This window comes from Squalius cephalus (genome assembly GCF_949319135.1).
Source record: "Squalius cephalus genome assembly, chromosome: 23".
Taxonomy (NCBI): domain Eukaryota; kingdom Metazoa; phylum Chordata; class Actinopteri; order Cypriniformes; family Leuciscidae; genus Squalius; species Squalius cephalus.
In genome coordinates this window covers 19,797,927-19,820,909 of record NC_137144.1, presented here as the reverse complement: position 1 = coordinate 19,820,909, position 22,983 = coordinate 19,797,927, and the positions used below count along the sequence as shown (strand labels likewise).

The window sequence follows — 22,983 nt, the reverse complement described above, 5'->3', positions numbered from 1 at the left end:
ATTATGAGAGGTGTTGATGTAATGACTTAAAAAATGCTGATTTTATTTTTGTGTGTGGATGGAGCTTAACTTGCATCAGTTTAAAGAATATATTTGTTTGCCTTTTATTATGATAGGACAGTATAGTATCAAGAAAGTTTGACAAACCGGGACTTAAACTCGGATTGCAATAAGCTGAAAATCAACAAATGCCAGAATAGAGTGCACTGACCACTAGGCTATTGGATCACATAACTAGCTGCAATGTGATAAATATTAGAACCGCATTGTGTAAGAAACATAGGGGGAACAGAATCCTACAGCAAATAGTTCAGCTGTCGAAATCCGTTCCCCCACCCCAATGATGAGAGATGTTTATGTATCGGCTTAAAATATGCTTATTCTATTCGGTGTGTGGATGGAGCTTAAACAGTATCAATTTGATAAATATTAGAACCTCAGTGTGTCAGAAATATGGGGGGAACAGAATCCGACGGCAAAAAAAACCAGCTGTCGGAATCCGTTCCCCCACTCCCATTATGAGAGGTGTTGATGTAATGCAGGGGTGCCCAACCCTGGTCCTGCCGATCGACTGTCCTGCACAGTTTATCTCCAACCCTAATCAAACACACCTGAAGCAACCAATTAGCGTCTTCAGGATCGCTTGAAAATTAAAGGCAGGTGTGTTTGATTAGGGTTGGAGATGAACTGTGCAGGACAGTCGATCGGCAGGAGCAGGGTTGGGCACCCCTGATGTAATGACTTAAAAAATGCTGATTTTATTTTTGTGTGTGGATGGAGCTTAACTTGCATCAGTTTAAAGAATATATTATTTTGCCTTTTATTATGATAGGACAGTATAGTATCAAGAAAGTTTGACAAACCGGGACTTGAACTCGGGTTGCAATAAGCTGAAAATCAATAAATGCCAGAAGAGAGTGCACTGACCACTAGGCTATTGGATCACGTAATTAGCTGCAATGTGATAAATATTAGAACTGCATTGTGTAAGAAACATAGGGGGAACAGAATCCGACGGCAAATAGTTCAGCTGTCGAAATCCGTTCCCCCACCCCAATGATGAGAGATGTTTATGTATCGGCTTAAAATATGCTTATTCTATTCGGTGTGTGGATGGAGCTTAAACAGCATCAATTTGATAAATATTAGAACCTCAGTGTGTCAGAAATATGGGGGGAACAGAATCCGACGGCAAAAAAAACAGCTGTCGGAATCCGTTCCCCCACTCCCATTATGAGAGGTGTTGATATAATGGCTTAAAAAATGCTGATTCTATTTTTTGTGTGTGGATGAAGCTTACATTGCATCAGTTTAAAGAATATATTTTTTTGCCTTTTATTATGATTGGACAGTATAGTATCAAGAAAGTTTGACGAACTGGGACTTGAACTCGGGTCGCAATAAGCTGAAAATCAATGAATTACAGTACAACGTGCACTGACCACTAGGCTATTGGATCACATAGACAGCTGCAATGTGATAAATATTAGAACCGCATTGTGTAAGAAACATAGGGGGAACAGAATCCGATGGCAAATAGTTCAGCTGTCGCAAATCCGTTCCCCCACCCCAATGATGAGAGATGTTTATGTATCGGCTTAAAATATGCTTATTCTATTCGGTGTGTGGATGGAGCTTAAACAGCATCAATTTGATAAATATCAGAACCTCAGTTTGTCAGAAATATGGGGGGAACAGAATCCGACTGCAAATAGTTCAGCTGTCGAAATCCGTTCCCCCACCCCAATGATGAGAGATGTTTATGTATCGGCTTAAAATATGCTTATTCTATTCTGCGTGTGCATGGAGCTTAAACAGCATCAATTTGATAAATATTAGAACCTCAGTGTGTCAGAAATATGGGGGGAACAGAATCCGACGGCAAGAAAAACAGCTGTCGGAATCCGTTCCCCCACTCCCATTATGAGAGGTGTTGATATAATGGCTTAAAAAATGCTGATTCTATTTTTTGTGTGTGGATGGAGCTTAACTTGCATCAGTTTAAAGAATATATTTTTTTGCCTTTTATTATGATTGGACAGTATAGTATCAAGAAAGTTTGACGAACTGGGACTTGAACTCGATTCGCAATAAGCTGAAAATCAATGAATTACAGTACAGAGTGCACTGACCACTAGGCTATTGGATCACGTAGCCAGCTGCAATGTGATAAATATTAGAACCGCATTGTGTAAGAAACATAGGGGGAACAGAATCCGATGGCAAATAGTTCAGCTGTCGAAATCCGTTCCCCCACCCCAATGATGAGAGATGTTTATGTATCGGCTTAAAATATGCTTATTCTATTCGGTGTGTGGATGGAGCTTAAACAGCATCAATTTGATAAATATTAGAACCTCAGTGTGTCAGAAATATGGGGGGAACAGAATCCGACGGCAAAAAAAACAGCTGTCGGAATCCGTTCCCCCACTCCCATTATGAGAGGTGTTGATATAATGGCTTGAAAAATGCTGATTCTATTTTTTGTGTGGATGGAGCTTAACTTGCATCAGTTTAAAGAATATATTTTTTTGCCTTTTATTATGATAGGACAGTATAGTATCAAGAAAGTTTGACGAACTGGGACTTGAACTCGGGTCGCAATAAGCTGAAAATCAATGAACTACAGTACAGAGTGCACTGACCACTAGGCTATTGGTCCACATAACTAGCTGCAATGTGATAAATATTAGAACCGCATTGTGTAAGAAACATAGGGGGAACAGAATCCGACGGCAAATAGTTCAGCTGTCGAAATCCGTTCCCCCACCCCAATGATGAGAGATGTTGATGTATCGGCTTAAAATAAGCTTATTCTATTCTGTGTGTGCATGGAGCTAAAACAGCATCAATTTGATCAATATCAGAACCTCAGTGTGTAAGAAACACAGGGGGAACAGAATCCGACGGCAAAAAAAACAGCTGTCGGAATCCGTTCCCCCACTCCCATTGTGAGAGGTGTTGATGTAATGACTTAAAAAATGCTGATTTTATTTTTGTGTGTGGATGGAGCTTAACTTACATCAGTTTAAAGAATATATTTTTTTGCCTTTTATTATGATAGGACAGTATAGTATCAAGAAAGTTTGACGAACCAGGACTTGAACTCGGGTTGTAATAAGCTGAAAATCAACAAATGCCAGAGTAGAGTGCACTGACCACTAGGCTATTGGATCACGTAATTAGCTGCAATGTGATAAATATTAGAACCGCATTGTGTAATAAACATAGGGGGAACAGAATCCGACGGCAAATAATTCAGCTGTCGAAATCCGTTCCCCCACCCCAATGATGAGAGATGTTGATGTATCGGCTTAAAATAAGCTTATTCTATTCTGTGTGTGCATGGAGCTTAAACAGCATCAATTTGATAAATATCAGAACCTCAGTGTGTAAGAAACACAGGGGGAACAGAATCCGACGGCAAAAAAACAGCTGTCGGAATCCGTTCCCCCACTCCCATTATGAGAGGTGTTGATGTAATGACTTAAAAAATGCTGATTTTATTTTTGTGTGTGGATGGAGCTTAACTTGCATCAGTTTAAAGAATATATTTGTTTGCCTTTTATTATGATAGGACAGTATAGTATCAAGAAAGTTTGACAAACCGGGACTTAAACTCGGATTGCAATAAACTGAAAATCAACAAATGCCAGAATAGAGTGCACTGACCACTAGGCTATTGGATCACATAACTAGCTGCAATGTGATAAATATTAGAACCGCATTGTGTAAGAAACATAGGGGGAACAGAATCCGACAGCAAATAGTTCAGCTGTCGAAATCCGTTCCCCCACCCCAATGATGAGAGATGTTTATGTATCGGCTTAAAATATGCTTATTCTATTCGGTGTGTGGATGGAGCTTAAACAGTATCAATTTGATAAATATTAGAACCTCAGTGTGTCAGAAATATGGGGGGAACAGAATCCGACGGCAAAAAAAACAGCTGTCGGAATCCGTTCCCCCACTCCCATTATGAGAGGTGTTGATGTAATGACTTAAAAAATGCTGATTTTATTTTTGTGTGTGGATGGAGCTTAACTTGCATCAGTTTAAAGAATATATTTTTTTGCCTTTTATTATGATAGGACAGTATAGTATCAAGAAAGTTTGACAAACCGGGACTTGAACTCGGGTTGCAATAAGCTGAAAATCAACAAATGCCAGAAAAAAGTGCACTGACCACTAGGCTATTGGATCATGTAATTAGCTGCAATATGATAAATATTAGAACCACATTGTGTAAGAAACATAGGGGGAACAGAATCCGACGGCAAATAATTCAGCTGTCGAAATCCGTTCCCCCAACCCAATGATGAGAGATGTTGATGTATCGGCTTAAAATATGCTTATTCTATTCTGTGTGTGCATGGAGCTTAAACAGCATCAATTTGATAAATATCAGAACCTCAGTGTGTCAGAAATATGGGGGGAACAGAATCCGACGGCAAAAAAACAGCTGTCGGAATCCGTTCCCCCACTCCCATTATGAGAGGTGTTGATATAATGGCTTGACAAATGCTGATTCTATTTTTTGTGTGTGGATGGAGCATTACTTGCATCAGTTTAAAGAATATATTTTTTTGCATTTTATTATGATAGGACAGTATAGTATCAAGAAAGTTTGACAAACCGGGACTTGAACTCGGGTTGCAATAAGCTGAAAATCAACAAATGCCAGAAAAAAGTGCACTGACCACTAGGCTATTGGATCATGTAATTAGCTGCAATATGATAAATATTAGAACCACATTGTGTAAGAAACATAGGGGGAACAGAATCCGACGGCAAATAATTCAGCTGTCGAAATCCGTTCCCCCACCCCAATGATGAGAGATGTTTATGTATCGGCTTAAAATATGCTTATTCTATTCGGTGTGTGGATGGAGCTTAAACAGCATCAATTTGATAAATATCAGAACCTCAGTGTGTAAGAAACACAGGGGGAACCGAATCCGACTGCCAAAAAACAGCTGTTGGAATCCGTTCCCCCACTCCCATTATGAGAGGTGTTGATGTAATGACTAAAAAAATGCTGATTTTATTTTTGTGTGTGGATGGAGCTTAACTTGCATCAGTTTAAAGAATGTATTTTTTTGCCTTTTATTATGATAGGACAGTATAGTATCAAGAAAGTTTGACGAAACGGGACTTGAACTCGGGTTGCAATAAGCTGAAAATCAACAAATGCCAGAAGAGAGTGCACTGACCACTAGGCTATTGGATCACATAATTAGCTGCAATGTGATAAATATTAGAACTGCATTGTGTAAGAAACATAGGGGGAACAGAATCCGACGGCAAATAGTTCAGCTGTCGAAATCCGTTCCCCCACCCCAATGATGAGAGATGTTTATGTATCGGCTTAAAATATGCTTATTCTATTCGGTGTGTGGATGGAGCTTAAACAGCATCAATTTGATAAATATTAGAACCTCAGTGTGTCAGAAATATGGGGGGAACAGAATCCGACGGCAAAAAAAACATCTGTCGGAATCCGTTCCCCCACTCCCATTATGAGAGGTGTTGATATAATGGCTTAAAAAATGCTGATTCTATTTTTTGTGTGTGGATGAAGCTTACATTGCATAAGTTTAAAGAATATATTTTTTTGCGTTTTATTATGATTGGACAGTATAGTATCAAGAAAGTTTGACGAACTGGGACTTGAACTCGGGTCGCAATAAGCTGAAAATCAATGAATTACAGTACAACGTGCACTGACCACTAGGCTATTGGATCACATAGACAGCTGCAATGTGATAAATATTAGAACCGCATTGTGTAAGAAACATAGGGGGAACAGAATCCGATGGCAAATAGTTCAGCTGTTGAAATCCGTTCCCCCACCCCAATGATGAGAGATGTTTATGTATCGGCTTAAAATATACTTATTCTATTCGGTGTGGGGATGGAGCTTAAACAGCATCAATTTGATAAATATTAGAACCTCAGTGTGTCAGAAATATGGGGGGAACAGAATCCGACGGCAAAAAAAACAGCTGTCGGAATCCGTTCCCCCACTCCCATTATGAGAGGTGTTGATATAATGGCTTGAAAAATGCTGATTCTATTTTTTGTGTGGATGGAGCTTAACTTGCATCAGTTTAAAGAATATATTTTTTTGCCTTTTATTATGATAGGACAGTATAGTATCAAGAAAGTTTGACGAACTGGGACTTGAACTCGGGTCGCAATAAGCTGAAAATCAATGAACTACAGTACAGAGTGCACTGACCACTAGGCTATTGGTCCACATAACTAGCTGCAATGTGATAAATATTAGAACCGCATTGTGTAATAAACATAGGGGGAACAGAATCCGACGGCAAATAATTCAGCTGTCGAAATCCGTTCCCCCACCCCAATAATGAGAGATGTTGATGTATCGGCTTAAAATAAGCTTATTCTATTCTGTGTGTGCATGGAGCTTAAACAGCATCAATTTGATAAATATCAGAACCTCAGTGTGTAAGAAACACAGGGGGAACAGAATCCGACGGCAAAAAAACAGCTGTCGGAATCCGTTCCCCCACTCCCATTATGAGAGGTGTTGATGTAATGACTTAAAAAATGCTGATTTTATTTTTGTGTGTGGATGGAGCTTAACTTGCATCAGTTTAAAGAATATATTTGTTTGCCTTTTATTATGATAGGACAGTATAGTATCAAGAAAGTTTGACAAACCGGGACTTAAACTCGGATTGCAATAAGCTGAAAATCAACAAATGCCAGAATAGAGTGCACTGACCACTAGGCTATTGGATCACATAACTAGCTGCAATGTGATAAATATTAGAACCGCATTGTGTAAGAAACATAGGGGGAACAGAATCCGACAGCAAATAGTTCAGCTGTCGAAATCCGTTCCCCCACCCCAATGATGAGAGATGTTTATGTATCGGCTTAAAATATGCTTATTCTATTCGGTGTGTGGATGGAGCTTAAACAGTATCAATTTGATAAATATTAGAACCTCAGTGTGTCAGAAATATGGGGGGAACAGAATCCAACGGCAAAAAAAACAGCTGTCGGAATCCGTTCCCCCACTCCCATTTTGAGAGGTGTTGATGTAATGACTTAAAAAATGCTGATTTTATTTTTGTGTGTGGATGGAGCTTAACTTGCATCAGTTTAAAGAATATATTTTTTTGCCTTTTATTATGATAGGACAGTATAGTATCAAGAAAGTTTGACAAACCGGGACTTGAACTCGGGTTGCAATAAGCTGAAAATCAACAAATGCCAGAAAAAAGTGCACTGACCACTAGGCTATTGGATCATGTAATTAGCTGCAATATGATAAATATTAGAACCACATTGTGTAAGAAACATAGGGGGAACAGAATCCGACGGCAAATAATTCAGCTGTCGAAATCCGTTCCCCCAACCCAATGATGAGAGATGTTGATGTATCGGCTTAAAATAAGCTTATTCTATTCTGTGTGTGCATGGAGCTTAAACAGCATCAATTTGATAAATATCAGAACCTCAGTGTGTCAGAAATATGGGGGGAACAGAATCTGACGGCAAAAAAACAGCTGTCGGAATCCGTTCCCCCACTCCCATTATGAGAGGTGTTGATATAATGGCTTGAAAAATGCTGATTCTATTTTTTGTGTGTGGATGGAGCTTAACTTGCATCAGTTTAAAGAATATATTTTTTTGCCTTTTATTATGATAGGACAGTATAGTATCAAGAAAGTTTGACACACCGGGACTTGAACTCGGGTTGCAATAAGCTGAAAATCAACAAATGCCAGAAAAAAGTGCACTGACCACTAGGCTATTGGATCATGTAATTAGCTGCAATATGATAAATATTAGAACCACATTGTGTAAGAAACATAGGGGGAACAGAATCCGACGGCAAATAATTCAGCTGTCGAAATCCGTTCCCCCAACCCAATGATGAGAGATGTTGATGTATCGGCTTAAAATAAGCTTATTCTATTCTGTGTGTGCATGGAGCTTAAACAGCATCAATTTGATAAATATCAGAACCTCAGTGTGTCAGAAATATGGGGGGAACAGAATCTGATGGCAAAAAAACAGCTGTCGGAATCCGTTCCCCCACTCCCATTATGAGAGGTGTTGATATAATGGCTTGAAAAATGCTGATTCTATTTTTTGTGTGTGGATGGAGCTTAACTTGCATCAGTTTAAAGAATATATTTTTTTGCCTTTTATTATGATAGGACAGTATAGTATCAAGAAAGTTTGACGAACTGGGACTTGAACTAGGTTCCCAATAAGCTGAAAATCAATCAATTACAGTACAGAGTGCACTGACCACTAGGCTATTGGTCCACATAACTAGCTGCAATGTGATAAATATTAGAACCGCATTGTGTAAGAAACATAGGGGGAACAGAATCCGATGGCAAATAGTTCAGCTGTCGAAATCCGTTCCCCCACCCCAATGATGAGAGATGTTTATGTATCGGCTTAAAATATGCTTATTCTATTCGGTGTGTGGATGGAGCTTAAACAGCATCAATTTGATAAATATCAGAACCTCAGTGTGTAAGAAACACAGGGGGAACCGAATCCGACTGCCAAAAAACAGCTGTTGGAATCCGTTCCCCCACTCCCATTATGAGAGGTGTTGATGTAATGACTTAAAAAATGCTGATTTTATTTTTGTGTGTGGATGGAGCTTAACTTACATCAGTTTAAAGAATTTTTTTTTTTTTGCCTTTTATTATGATAGGACAGTATAGTATCAAGAAAGTTTGACGAACCAGGACTTGAACTCGGGTTGCAATAAGCTGAAAATCAACAAATGCCAGAGTAGAGTGCACTGACCACTAGGCTATTGGATCACGTAATTAGCTGCAATGTGATAAATATTAGAACCGCATTGTGTAATAAACATAGGGGGAACAGAATCCGACGGCAAATAATTCAGCTGTCGAAATCCGTTCCCCCACCCCAATAATGAGAGATGTTGATGTATCGGCTTAAAATAAGCTTATTCTATTCTGTGTGTGCATGGAGCTTAAACAGCATCAATTTGATAAATATCAGAACCTCAGTGTGTAAGAAACACAGGGGGAACAGAATCCGACGGCAAAAAAACAGCTGTCGGAATCCGTTCCCCCACTCCCATTATGAGAGGTGTTGATGTAATGACTTAAAAAATGCTGATTTTATTTTTGTGTGTGGATGGAGCTTAACTTGCATCAGTTTAAAGAATATATTTTTTTGCCTTTTATTATGATAGGACAGTATAGTATCAAGAAAGTTTGACGAACTGGGACTTGAACTAGGTTCCCAATAAGCTGAAAATCAACCAATTACAGTACAGAGTGCACTGACCACTAGGCTATTGGTCCACGTAATTAGCTGCAATGTGATAAATATTAGAACCGCATTGTGTAAGAAACATAGGGGGAACAGAATCCGATGGCAAATAGTTCAGCTGTCGAAATCCGTTCCCCCACCCCAATGATGAGAGATGTTTATGTATCGGCTTAAAATATGCTTATTCTATTCGGTGTGTGGATGGAGCTTAAACAGCATCAATTTGATAAATATCAGAACCTCAGTGTGTAAGAAACACAGGGGGAACCGAATCCGACTGCCAAAAAACAGCTGTTGGAATCCGTTCCCCCACTCCCATTATGAGAGGTGTTGATGTAATGACTAAAAAAATGCTGATTTTATTTTTGTGTGTGGATGGAGCTTAACTTGCATCAGTTTAAAGAATGTATTTTTTTGCCTTTTATTATGATAGGACAGTATAGTATCAAGAAAGTTTGACGAAACGGGACTTGAACTCGGGTTGCAATAAGCTGAAAATCAACAAATGCCAGAAGAGAGTGCACTGACCACTAAGCTATTGGATCACATAATTAGCTGCAATGTGATAAATATTAGAACTGCATTGTGTAAGAAACATAGGGGGAACAGAATCCGACGGCAAATAGTTCAGCTGTCGAAATCCGTTCCCCCACCCCAATGATGAGAGATGTTTATGTATCGGCTTAAAATATGCTTATTCTATTCGGTGTGTGGATGGAGCTTAAACAGCATCAATTTGATAAATATTAGAACCTCAGTGTGTCAGAAATATGGGGGGAACAGAATCCGACGGCAAAAAAAAACATCTGTCGGAATCCGTTCCCCCACTCCCATTATGAGAGGTGTTGATATAATGGCTTAAAAAATGCTGATTCTATTTTTTGTGTGTGGATGAAGCTTACATTGCATAAGTTTAAAGAATATATTTTTTTGCCTTTTATTATGATTGGACAGTATAGTATCAAGAAAGTTTGACGAACTGGGACTTGAACTCGGGTCGCAATAAGCTGAAAATCAATGAATTACAGTACAACGTGCACTGACCACTAGGCTATTGGATCACATAGACAGCTGCAATGTGATAAATATTAGAACCGCATTGTGTAAGAAACATAGGGGGAACAGAATCCGATGGCAAATAGTTCAGCTGTCGAAATCCGTTCCCCCACCCCAATGATGAGAGATGTTTATGTATCGGCTTAAAATATGCTTATTCTATTCGGTGTGGGGATGGAGCTTAAACAGCATCAATTTGATAAATATTAGAACCTCAGTGTGTCAGAAATATGGGGGGAACAGAATCCGACGGCAAAACAAACAGCTGTCGGAATCCGTTCCCCCACTCCCATTATGAGAGGTGTTGATATAATGGCTTAAAAAATGCTGATTCTATTTTTTGTGTGTGGATGGAGCTTAACTTGCATCAGTTTAAAGAATATATTTTTTTGCCTTTTATTATGATAGGACAGTATAGTATCAAGAAAGTTTGACGAACTGGGACTTGAACTCGGGTTGCAATAAGCTGAAAATTAATGAATTACAGTACTGAGTGCACTGACCACTAGGCTATTAGTCCACGCAATTAGCTGCAATGTGATAAATATTAGAACTGCATTGTGTAAGAAACATAGGGGGAACAGAATCCGACGGCAAATAGTTCAGCTGTCGAAATCCGTTCCCCCACCCCAATGATGAGAGATGTTTATGTATCGGCTTAAAATATGCTTATTCTATTCGGTGTGTGGATGGAGCTTAAACAGCATCAATTTGATAAATATTAGAACCTCAGTGTGTCAGAAATATGGGGGGAATAGAATCCGACGGCAAAAAAAACAGCTGTCGGAATCCGTTCCCCCTCTCCCATTATGAGAGGTGTTGATATAATGGCTTAAAAAATGCTGATTCTATTTTTTGTGTGTGGATGAAGCTTACATTGCATCAGTTTAAAGAATATATTTTTTTGCCTTTTATTATGATTGGACAGTATAGTATCAAGAAAGTTTGACGAACTGGGACTTGAACTCGGGTTGCAATAAGCTGAAAATCAATGAATTACAGTACAACGTGCACTGACCACTAGGCTATTGGATCACATAGACAGCTGCAATGTGATAAATATTAGAACCGCATTGTGTAAGAAACATAGGGGGAACAGAATCCGATGGCAAATAGTTTAGCTGTCGAAATCCGTTCCCCCACCCCAATGATGAGAGATGTTTATGTATCGGCTTAAAATATGCTTATTCTATTCGGTGTGGGGATGGAGCTTAAACAGCATCAATTTGATAAATATTAGAACCTCAGTGTGTCAGAAATATGGGGGGAACAGAATCCGACGGCAAAACAAACAGCTGTCGGAATCCGTTCCCCCACTCCCATTATGAGAGGTGTTGATATAATGGCTTAAAAAATGCTGATTCTATTTTTTGTGTGTGGATGGAGCTTAACTTGCATCAGTTTAAAGAATATATTTTTTTGCCTTTTATTATGATAGGACAGTATAGTATCAAGAAAGTTTGACGAACTGGGACTTGAACTCGGGTTGCAATAAGCTGAAAATTAATGAATTACAGTACTGAGTGCACTGACCACTAGGCTATTAGTCCACGCAATTAGCTGCAATGTGATAAATATTAGAACTGCATTGTGTAAGAAACATAGGGGGAACAGAATCCGACGGCAAATAGTTCAGCTGTCGAAATCCGTTCCCCCACCCCAATGATGAGAGATGTTTATGTATCGGCTTAAAATATGCTTATTCTATTCGGTGTGTGGATGGAGCTTAAACAGCATCAATTTGATAAATATTAGAACCTCAGTGTGTCAGAAATATGGGGGGAATAGAATCCGACGGCAAAAAAAACAGCTGTCGGAATCCGTTCCCCCTCTCCCATTATGAGAGGTGTTGATATAATGGCTTAAAAAATGCTGATTCTATTTTTTGTGTGTGGATGAAGCTTACATTGCATCAGTTTAAAGAATATATTTTTTTGCCTTTTATTATGATTGGACAGTATAGTATCAAGAAAGTTTGACGAACTGGGACTTGAACTCGGGTTGCAATAAGCTGAAAATCAATGAATTACAGTACAACGTGCACTGACCACTAGGCTATTGGATCACATAGACAGCTGCAATGTGATAAATATTAGAACCGCATTGTGTAAGAAACATAGGGGGAACAGAATCCGATGGCAAATAGTTTAGCTGTCGAAATCCGTTCCCCCACCCCAATGATGAGAGATGTTTATGTATCGGCTTAAAATATGCTTATTCTATTCGGTGTGGGGATGGAGCTTAAACAGCATCAATTTGATAAATATTAGAACCTCAGTGTGTCAGAAATATGGGGGGAACAGAATCCGACAGCAAAAAAAACAGCTGTCGGAATCCGTTCCCCCACTCCCATTATGAGAGGTGTTGATATAATGGCTTAAAAAATGCTGATTCTATTTTTTGTGTGTGGATGGAGCTTAACTTGCATCAGTTTAAAGAATATATTTTTTTGCCTTTTATTATGATAGGGAGTATAGTATCAAGAAAGTTTGACGAACTGGGACTTGAACTCGATTCGCAATAAGCTGAAAATTAATGAATAACAGTACTGAGTGCACTGACCACTAGGCTATTAGTCCACGCAATTAGCTGCAATGTGATAAATATTAGAACCGCATTGTGTAAGAAACATAGGGGGAACAGAATCCGACGGCAAATAGTTCAGCTGTCGAAATCCGTTCCCCCACCCCAATGATGAGAGATGTTTATGTATCGGCTTAAAATATGCTTATTCTATTCAGTGTGTGGATGGAGCTTAAACAGCATCAATTTGATAAATATTCAGTGTGTCAGAAATATGGGGGGAACAAAATCCGACGGCCAAAAAAAACAGCTGTCGGAATCCGTTCCCCCATTCCCATTATGAGAGGTGTTGATGTAATGGCTTAAAAAATGCTGATTTTATTTTTGTGTGTGGATGGAGCTTAACTTGCATCAGTTTAAAGAATATATTTTTTTGCCTTTTATTATGATAGGACAGTATAGTATCAAGAAAGTTTGACAAACCGGGACTTGAACTCGGGTTGCAATAAGCTGAAAATCAACAAATGCCAGAATAGAGTGCACCGACCACTAGGCTATTGGATCACGCAATTAGCTGCAATGTGATAAATATTAGAACCGCATTGTGTAAGAAACATAGGGGGAACAGAATCCGACGGCAAATAGTTCAGCTGTCGAAATCCGTTCCCCCACCCCAATGATGAGAGATGTTTATGTATCGGCTTAAAATATGCTTATTCTATTCAGTGTGTGGATGGAGCTTAAACAGCATCAATTTGATAAATATTAGAACCGCATTGTGTAAGAAATATAGGGGGAACAGAATCCGACGGCAAATAGTTCAGCTGTCGAAATCCGTTCCCCCACCCCAATGATGAGAGATGTTTATGTATCGGCTTAAAATATGCTTATTCTATTCGGTGTGTGGATGGAGCTTAAACAGCATCAATTTGATAAATATCAGAACCTCAGTTTGTCAGAAATATGGGGGGAACAGAATCCGACGGCAAAAAAAACAGCTGTCGGAATCCGTTCCCCCTCTCCCATTATGAGAGGTGTTGATATAATGGCTTGAAAAATGCTGATTCTATTTTTTGTGTGTGGATGGAGCTTAACTTGCATCAGTTTAAAGAATATATTTTTTTGCCTTTTATTATGATAGGACAGTATAGTATCAAGAAAGTTTGACGAACTGGGACTTGAACTCGGGTTGCAATAAACTGAAAATTAATGAATTACAGTAGAGAGTGCACTGACCACTAGGCTATTGGTCCACACAATTAGCTGCAATGTGATAAATATTAGAACCGCATTGTGTAAGAAACATAGGGGGAACAGAATCCAACGGCAAATAGTTCAGCTGTCGAAATCCGTTCCCCCACCCCAATGATGAGAGATGTTTATGTATCGGCTTAAAATATGCTTATTCTATTTGGTGTGTGGATGGAGCTTAAACAGCATCAATTTGATAAATATTAGAACCTCAGTGTGTCAGAAATATGGGGGGAACAGAATCCGACAGCAAAAAAAACAGCTGTCGGAATCCGTTCCCCCACTCCCATTATGAGAGGTGTTGATATAATGGCTTAAAAAATGCTGATTCTATTTTTTGTGTGTGGATGGAGCTTAACTTGCATCAGTTTAAAGAATATATTTTTTTGCCTTTTATTATGATAGGGAGTATAGTATCAAGAAAGTTTGACGAACTGGGACTTGAACTCGGGTTGCAATAAGCTGAAAATTAATGAATAACAGTACTGAGTGCACTGACCACTAGGCTATTAGTCCACGCAATTAGCTGCAATGTGATAAATATTAGAACCGCATTGTGTAAGAAACATAGGGGGAACAGAATCCGACGGCAAATAGTTCAGCTGTCGAAATCCGTTCCCCCACCCCAATGATGAGAGATGTTTATGTATCGGCTTAAAATATGCTTATTCTATTCAGTGTGTGGATGGAGCTTAAACAGCATCAATTTGATAAATATTCAGTGTGTCAGAAATATGGGGGGAACAGAATCCGACGGCCAAAAAAAACAGCTGTCGGAATCCGTTCCCCCATTCCCATTATGAGAGGTGTTGATGTAATGGCTTAAAAAATGCTGATTTTATTTTTGTGTGTGGATGGAGCTTAACTTGCATCAGTTTAAAGAATATATTTTTTTGCCTTTTATTATGATAGGACAGTATAGTATCAAGAAAGTTTGACAAACCGGGACTTGAACTCGGGTTGCAATAAGCTGAAAATCAACAAATGCCAGAATAGAGTGCACCGACCACTAGGCTATTGGATCACGTAATTAGCTGCAATGTGATAAATATTAGAACCGCATTGTGTAAGAAACATAGGGGGAACAGAATCCGACGGCAAATAGTTCAGCTGTCGAAATCCGTTCCCCCACCCCAATGATGAGAGATGTTTATGTATCGGCTTAAAATATGCTTATTCTATTCAGTGTGTGGATGGAGCTTAAACAGCATCAATTTGATAAATATTAGAACCGCATTGTGTAAGAAATATAGGGGGAACAGAATCCGACGGCAAATAGTTCAGCTGTCGAAATCCGTTCCCCCACCCCAATGATGAGAGATGTTTATGTATCGGCTTAAAATAAGCTTATTCTATTCGGTGTGTGGATGGAGCTTAAACAGCATCAATTTGATAAATATCAGAACCTCAGTTTGTCAGAAATATGGGGGGAACAGAATCCGACTGCAAAAAAAACAGCTGTCGGAATCCGTTCCCCCTGTCCCATTATGAGAGGTGTTGATATAATGGCTTGAAAAATGCTGATTCTATTTTTTGTGTGTGGATGGAGCTTAACTTGCATCAGTTTAAAGAATATATTTTTTTGCCTTTTATTATGATAGGACAGTATAGTATCAAGAAAGTTTGACGAACTGGGACTTGAACTCGGGTCGCAATAAGCTGAAAACCAATGAATTACAGTACAGAGTGCACTGACCACTAGGCTATTGGTTCACGTAATTAGCTGCAATGTGATAAATATTAGAACCACATTGTGTAAGAAACATAGGGGGAACAGAATCCGACGGCAAATAGTTCAGCTGTCGAAATCCGTTCCCCCACCCCAATGATGAGAGATGTTTATGTATCGGCTTAAAATATGCTTATTCTATTCGGTGTGTGGATGGAGCTTACACAGCATCAATTTGATAAATATTAGACCCTCAGTGTGTCAGAAATATGTGGGGAACAGATTCCGACGGCAAAAAATACAGCTGTCGAAATCCGTTCCCCCACTCCCATTATGAGAGGTGTTGATGTAATGGCTTAAAAAATGCTGATTTTATTTTTGTGGGTGGATGGAGCTTAACTTGCATCAGTTTAAAGAATATATTTTTTTGCCTTTTATTTTGATAGGACAGTATAGTATCAAGAAAGTTTGACGAACCAGGACTTGAACTAATGTTAGTGTAGTTCGTTGAGGCCATGGAGAAGGACTACCAGTTGGCCTCGAAGAAATTCTGGCAAACCGTCTGGCGCCTCAGAAGAGGGAGGTGGGCAGTGGAGGTGGGCAGCTGTTGACCTCGAACTGGGATGTCATTGGATGGTGTAAGGAATATTTCGAGGATCTCCTCAATCCCACCGACACGTCTTTTATTGAGGAAGCAGAGGCTGAGGGCTTGGAGGTGGACTCTTCCATCACCCAAGCTGAAGTCACCGAGGTAGTCAAGAAACTCCTCGGTGGCAGGGCACCGGGGGTGGATGAGATCCGCCCCGAGTAGCTCAAGTCTCTGGATGTTGTGGGACTGTCTTGGCTGACACGCCTCTGCAGCACCGTGTGGCAGTCGGAAACAGTGCCTTTGGACTGGCAGACCGGGGTGGTTGTCCCTCTTTTTAAGAAGGGGGACCGGAGGGTGTGCTCCAACTATAGGGGGATCACACTTCTCAGCCTCCCCGGGAAAGTCTATGCCAGGGTACTGGAGAGGAGAACACGGCCGATATTAGAACCTCGGATTCAGGAGGAACAGTGCGGTTTTCGTTCCGGTCGTGGAACACTGGACCAGCTCTATACCCTCTCCAGGGTGCTGGAGGGTTCATGGGAATTTGCCCAACCAATCCATATGTGCTTTGTGGATTTGGATAAGGCATTCGACCGTGTCCCTCGCGGCGTCCTGTGGAGGGTGCTCTGGGAGTATGGGGTCCGGGGCCCTTTGCTAAGGGCTTTCTGGTCCCTGTACGACCGGAGCAGGAGCTTGGTTTGCATTGCCAGCAGTAAGTCAGACTTGTTCCCGGTGCACTTTGGACTCCGGCAGGGCTGCCCTTTATCACCGGTTCTGTTCATAATTTTTATGGACAGAATTTCTAGGCGCAGCCAGGGACCGGAGGGTGTCAGGTTTGGGGACCACACGATTTCATCTCTGCTCTTTGCGGATGATGTTGTCATGCTGACCCCATCAGACCGGGACCTTCAGCATGCACTGGGATGGTTTGCAGCCGAGTGTGAAGCGGCTGGGATGAGAATCAGCGCCTCCAAATCCGAGGCCATGGTTCTCAATCGGAAAAGGGTGGCTTGCCCACTTCAGGTTGGTGGAGAGTTCCTGCCTCAAGTGGAGGAGTTCAAGTTTCTTGGGGTCTTGTTCAAGAGTGAGGGAAGGATGGAACGGGAGATTGACAGACGGATCGGTGCAGCTTCTGCAGTAATGCAGTCAATGTACCGGTCTGTTGTGTCGCGGTCACTCGATTTACTGGTCAATCTACGTTGCTACTCTCACCTATGGTCATGAGCTGTGGGTCATGACCAAAAAGACAAGATCCCGGATACAGGTGGCGGAAATGAGCTTTCTCCACAGGGTGGCTGGGCGATCCCTTAGAGATAGGTTGAGAAGCACGGTCACTCGGGAAGAGCTCAGAGTAGAGCCGCTGCTCCTCCACATCGAGAGGGGCCAGCTGAGGTGGTCCCCCCGGAAGAGCTGGAGGAAGTGTCTAGGGAGAGGGAAGTCTGGGCATCCCTGCTTAGACTGCTGCCCCCGCGACCCGGCTCCGGATAAGCGGAAGAAGATGGATGGATGGATGGATGGATGGATGGATGGATGGATGGATGGATGGATGGATGGATGGATGGATGGATGGATGGACAAAGTAAAATTCTAGCTTCCGGTCAAACGACCATATGCAGACTACTTACACCTAAAGCGCAACTTATGCAACTTATGACGTCAGAAGTAGCGTAGTGCATCATGGCATAGCGTAAATATCAGCAGTACGCCACATGACTTGCATAAGTTGCACTTAGACTTAAGTCTAATCTGTACGTTCGTTTGGCCGGAGGCTAGTTATTTTACTTGAGCTGCATGTGGTGAAGTTGAAGATGATCACCGTTAATTCTTAACCAAATGCATCCTATATGAGATAAATCAGATATAGATAGGCCTACACAAAATAATCACAATACTACAACTTGCATTTGCACAAAACAAAAGGCTGCGGATGCAACTCTAGCTGTAAAATGGTACCAAACATAACTCCGGAGCGCTCAATTAATTTTTCATCATGTCTGCTTTACATGTTTCGCGGTTGAGCAGCATGCACAAATAATTGTTAACATTCCTAGTAAAGAATGAAGCTTTAATGATTTAAATGTAATGAATTATCAGTTTATTATATACCACCCCTGTAGATTCATTCAGAATCAGATGTAATGCTTAAAAACATCAAAGTACGCAGCATCAAGTTTGAGAGTTAGGGCAAATTCTGCCAATACCAGTCTGAAAAATAATGTATCTTGGTTCATTCCGAGAATCAACCCTAGTGGCACCAAACATCAAAGGCACAGATCAGATGGAAATCTGGAAAGGTCCAAAGAAAAGCATCAGCCTGAACCACTCAATGTTTCTCATCAGAGAACTTGTCAACTTTGACTGGCAAAATTACTGAAATGTAACAACACAAACTGCTTTTTTTGCTTTTCAGTGTGTGCATTTTTGATACAAATGGTCCCCAGGAGATTAATTCTAAGGACTTTGGTGATGTTGCCTTTTCTTTCAGCTAGTGGCTCCTAAAGGTCAAGATTAGTTTTTTACTTCTAAAAAGAAAATATTCAACGATTAAAAATAATATTATAAGGACAAATGTTCATGAGTTATTGTGATTTTTTGGGGGTTGGGGTAAACTTTTTTTTGTTGTTGTTGTAGGCCTATATGTATATATTTTGGTATAATGCTCCTTTTTGCAATATGTCAAATAAGTCTCTGTTCTCCCCAAAGTGTGTATGTGAAGTTTTAGCTCAAAATACCCCCACAGATATTTTTTTACAGCATGTTAAAATTGTCCCTTTTTTTTTTTTTTTTTTGCTCGAGTTCATGTGTAGAGCCCCTGGTGATACTTCGAGCAAAGTTTCATGTTGTGTCGAACCTTCTTAGTGTTTTAAAAATAGCGATTTTTGATGCTATCATAAAAGTGCCCCATTCACTCCCATTCACAAGGCATTTAACCTAAAACGAAAATACGGTCAAACTTAAAAGTGGTGTTTTCATTCTAATTATGCTTTTAAGAGAGTTACCCTTTAACCGATCAAGCATGTGATAAAAAAAAAAGGCCTTTCTTTTTGCAGCAATGCCAGATAGGAAAATGAACATCGAGACTGATGAGATCACATTTTGTTTATTGCAGTATATGTATTGTGACATTACAGTACTGAAAGAAAGTGTGCAGTTCGCAACAATATTTAGTAAAAAAAGTTTTTTAAAAAAAGACACTGACAGAGAAGTATACAGCACTTCTCTGTCAGTGTCTTTTGTTAACTTTTTTTTTACTAAATACTTCATTAAAGAATATTTATTAAGCATTTATTAATCTGTATTAAGAACCTTTATTGTAATAACAAAATTAAACAAAAACACTTCAAAAGACTTACAGTCACATAACGATATAGCGCAAAAAAACTATTAACCACTGCATATTTTGAGATTTTCTGCATGCTGTACAATTTGGACTCACATAAACTATATGGTATTGCTTTTTTTTTCTTAGCTGCATATGAAAGACTCTCAGTTGAAAGTGTTATATGCTAACAGATAGGCATCATTATACATGTAAAGTCTCCTGTCAACGGGATTGTAGTTCAGATTGGCTATTCCAGCAGAAACCTTCTCAAAAGCCAAAGAAAGAGTGTTTATCTCTTGGCCAGTGGTTGTATCAAAGGCATAAAACACCTCTTCTTGGTAAGTACTAACATAGCGTGTAGCGTACAGGACCCCGCACACCATAAACGTGCTGGTGACGGACCTCTTAAAGAGACGTGTCTTCCAGGTGTGGGTGATATTGAGCTCCAGCGGGTCTAAGCGACTCACAACAATGTTGCCGTGGTTCTCCTCGGTGGCGTATATCACCCACACGGCGTCTTGGTCAGCTTCCAGGTCGATGTCTGTCCAGTCACGGCAGCTGTAGTAGCAGAAAGGGAACTTGTTGTCGATTCCGGCACCATCCAGTTTTACACGCTTGGTTGCTTGTGTTGTAATGTTAAAGCTACAGATCTCAGCGGTGCCATAGCATTGGTAAAATACGGTATTGTCGTACAGTATAGTGCCAGAGCCCTGAACAGCATTTTTGTGGCTGTAGGATGATGCAATGGATTCATCTTTGTAGTTCTTGTTGGCCATGAAGTCTTCATACGAGTTGTACATCCTGATTGTGTTCCCATACTTGTGTCCACTCACCAGACAGTGTTCCCAATAACGTTCCTTGCTGTTCTGTTTGGCATCCCTACCCCAAGCACCTGAGATATAGGACTTGCTCATGGAATTGAGCTTGGTGACAACTGGAGAACTTATGTTGGACATAATACGCTGATGACAAGTGCCTGCAAATGCATCATATGGATTGGTCATATGTTCAATACTCAGGTAAACATATTTTACAGTCTCTTTCATGAAAAGAGCAAACCAATTTTCACAATGCTGTTGAAAACATCAATGAGATCACACCGTAAATGTCAAAACATTTCTCCTCTCACTGAGAGTCATGTACTTACTTCTGAAGTCTTCAGGTATAGTTTTGCAGGTCTGTGCTCTGTTGTTGAGGTCACGTAGCCTCGTTTTCATTGTCTCTAGATTGAAGACATTGCTTTTGTACATGTTCTGGATGTCCTTCTTTGCCCTAGTCAACTGAGAGAAACAGAATATCTTTGAATCCATTGGGAAATCTGTTTTTCGTCTTCCATTTTGTAGCTAAGGTTTTGTTCATTTGCAATTAATGAATTTTCAATTCATGGAACTTAAATAAGGAGCAAACCGTAATCAGAAAACATTTTCTGCCACTTCTGATTTTTGGATACAAATGTAGACTAAACATGAGCTTCATGGAACAGCAGTTATCATTAATAATGTCTTACACTGTAGATTTAAATGTTTCTCATTCAAAACTATCATATGACTTCACAAGACTTGTAGCACTAATTGTTATTGTTGACTAAAACTAAAAATAGTTTTTGGAAATTGAAATAAACCTTCAATTACGAATTGAAAAGTATTTGAAAGCTACAAACACTTCAATTAAGTATATATATATATATATATATATATATATATATATATATATATATATATATATATATATATATACAAACAAATATAATATATGCTGATACAGAATTTTAATAAATACTTTAAAAGTATCTAAAAAAAATCATATGGACTACATTTATGGTGCTTTTTTATGTTGTTTGGGTATTTTTTGGAGACCTAGTCACTATTTTAATAAAGATCTACCTCCTTCAGTAGGTCATTGGTCTCTTTGCTGGGGCTTTTCTTTTGAGCATCACTGGCAGTATAATAGATTTCGTCAAGTTCCTCCATCAGCTGTCGCAGGAGAAGGGCGTTGTACAGGCCTTTTGTGTTCAGATACTCAAACTGTTTCAGGCGGGCTGTGATGTCCTTAAGAGTGAGTTCCATCTTTGGCAGTTGTACATTTCTGTCCTTTACCTGGAAGTTTACAACGCAAATGAGTTCACTGATATTATTTACTTCAAGAATGAATCTACAGTATGACTTTAAAGGATCTCACCTTTTTATGAAATTGTATAAGGTTGTCCTCACAGGTCTGGACTTGATTTGCGACTTCCTCGAACTTCATAGTGGGGAAAGCCCAGATAGAGCTACTTAATTTACACACGCAGGAATCATTCTTCTGTTCACCTTGAATTCTCTGAGCCTGGACAGTCACCTGATTACACACATAAACACATAAAAACACAAGATATTGAATGCAATTCACAATTCGTTAAATTCTGCCTTTTACTGAATATTTGCCTTTAAATTATAGTTAAACAATTACATGAAAACTTAATGCATGACCTTAGAACAAAAAAGATTCTTAACTTTATTTTATTGTATTATAATAAATTATTTAAATAAAATAACCTTGTTAATTGTTACCTTATTTAATGCTTCAATAATTTCTGGGAGTCAAATAATGAGATCTATTATATAACCACTGTAATATGTACAGAAAATAATACTGTATAATTTTATCTAATAAACATACATAGACATATCCAGGTTATTTAACTAACATATTAGTACAAATTCATTTTATTCCATTAAAAAGAAACATTCCAAATAAGACATTAAAGAAATCCAAAACATATAAAAGATGGGACTTACTGTGACTGTGAGGACCAACAGGTACGAGAGCATGATGAGCAAATAACCCCGAAAGGCTAAAAGTCCTGCTTTAAACAACACACACATTTTGATGTTGCAAATACATAAAGTGTCACAAAAGAACTTTAGAAGAAAAAAACAAACCAACACACATCTCACAACAAATCTGCAATATCACCATTGTGGTCAGGCTGTGAGGCAAAACAAAGGTTGAAAATTTGTCAATTCGTGATTAGGCAACGCAGTAAACAATACAATTTCCCATCACTCATTGACCTACTGAACACTGTAACAAATTTCTAACCTCCCCAACTCAAAATTTTCTAGTGACTAGTCATATCTAAATTTTTTCAATTGGCCCAAGTGAAATTGTCTAAATTATAAAATTAAATTTACAGAATTTCACTAGGGCCAATTGAAAAATTTAGATGTGACCACTGACCAGTCACTAGTCACTTGGGTGGGGGAGGTTAGAATTTTTTTACAG

At 39.4% G+C, this 22,983-nt stretch overlaps 1 protein-coding gene across 1 annotated transcript; it reads right to left on the bottom strand.

Annotated features, from left to right (window-relative positions):
• Nucleotides 1-19,647: 19,647 nt before the first annotated feature.
• LOC307151502 (olfactomedin-like) lies at nt 19,648-22,642 on the bottom strand. The gene is made up of 5 exons (XM_079859576.1): nt 22,497-22,642; nt 21,898-22,056; nt 21,603-21,815; nt 20,867-20,999; nt 19,648-20,695 (listed from the first exon to the last, which is right to left on the bottom strand). Exons 1-5 carry the CDS (start codon nt 22,581-22,583, stop codon nt 19,884-19,886), a joined length of 1,404 nt encoding a protein of 467 aa, XP_079715702.1. The 5' UTR covers nt 22,584-22,642; the 3' UTR covers nt 19,648-19,883.
• Between the last annotated feature and the right edge of the window lie 341 nt (nt 22,643-22,983).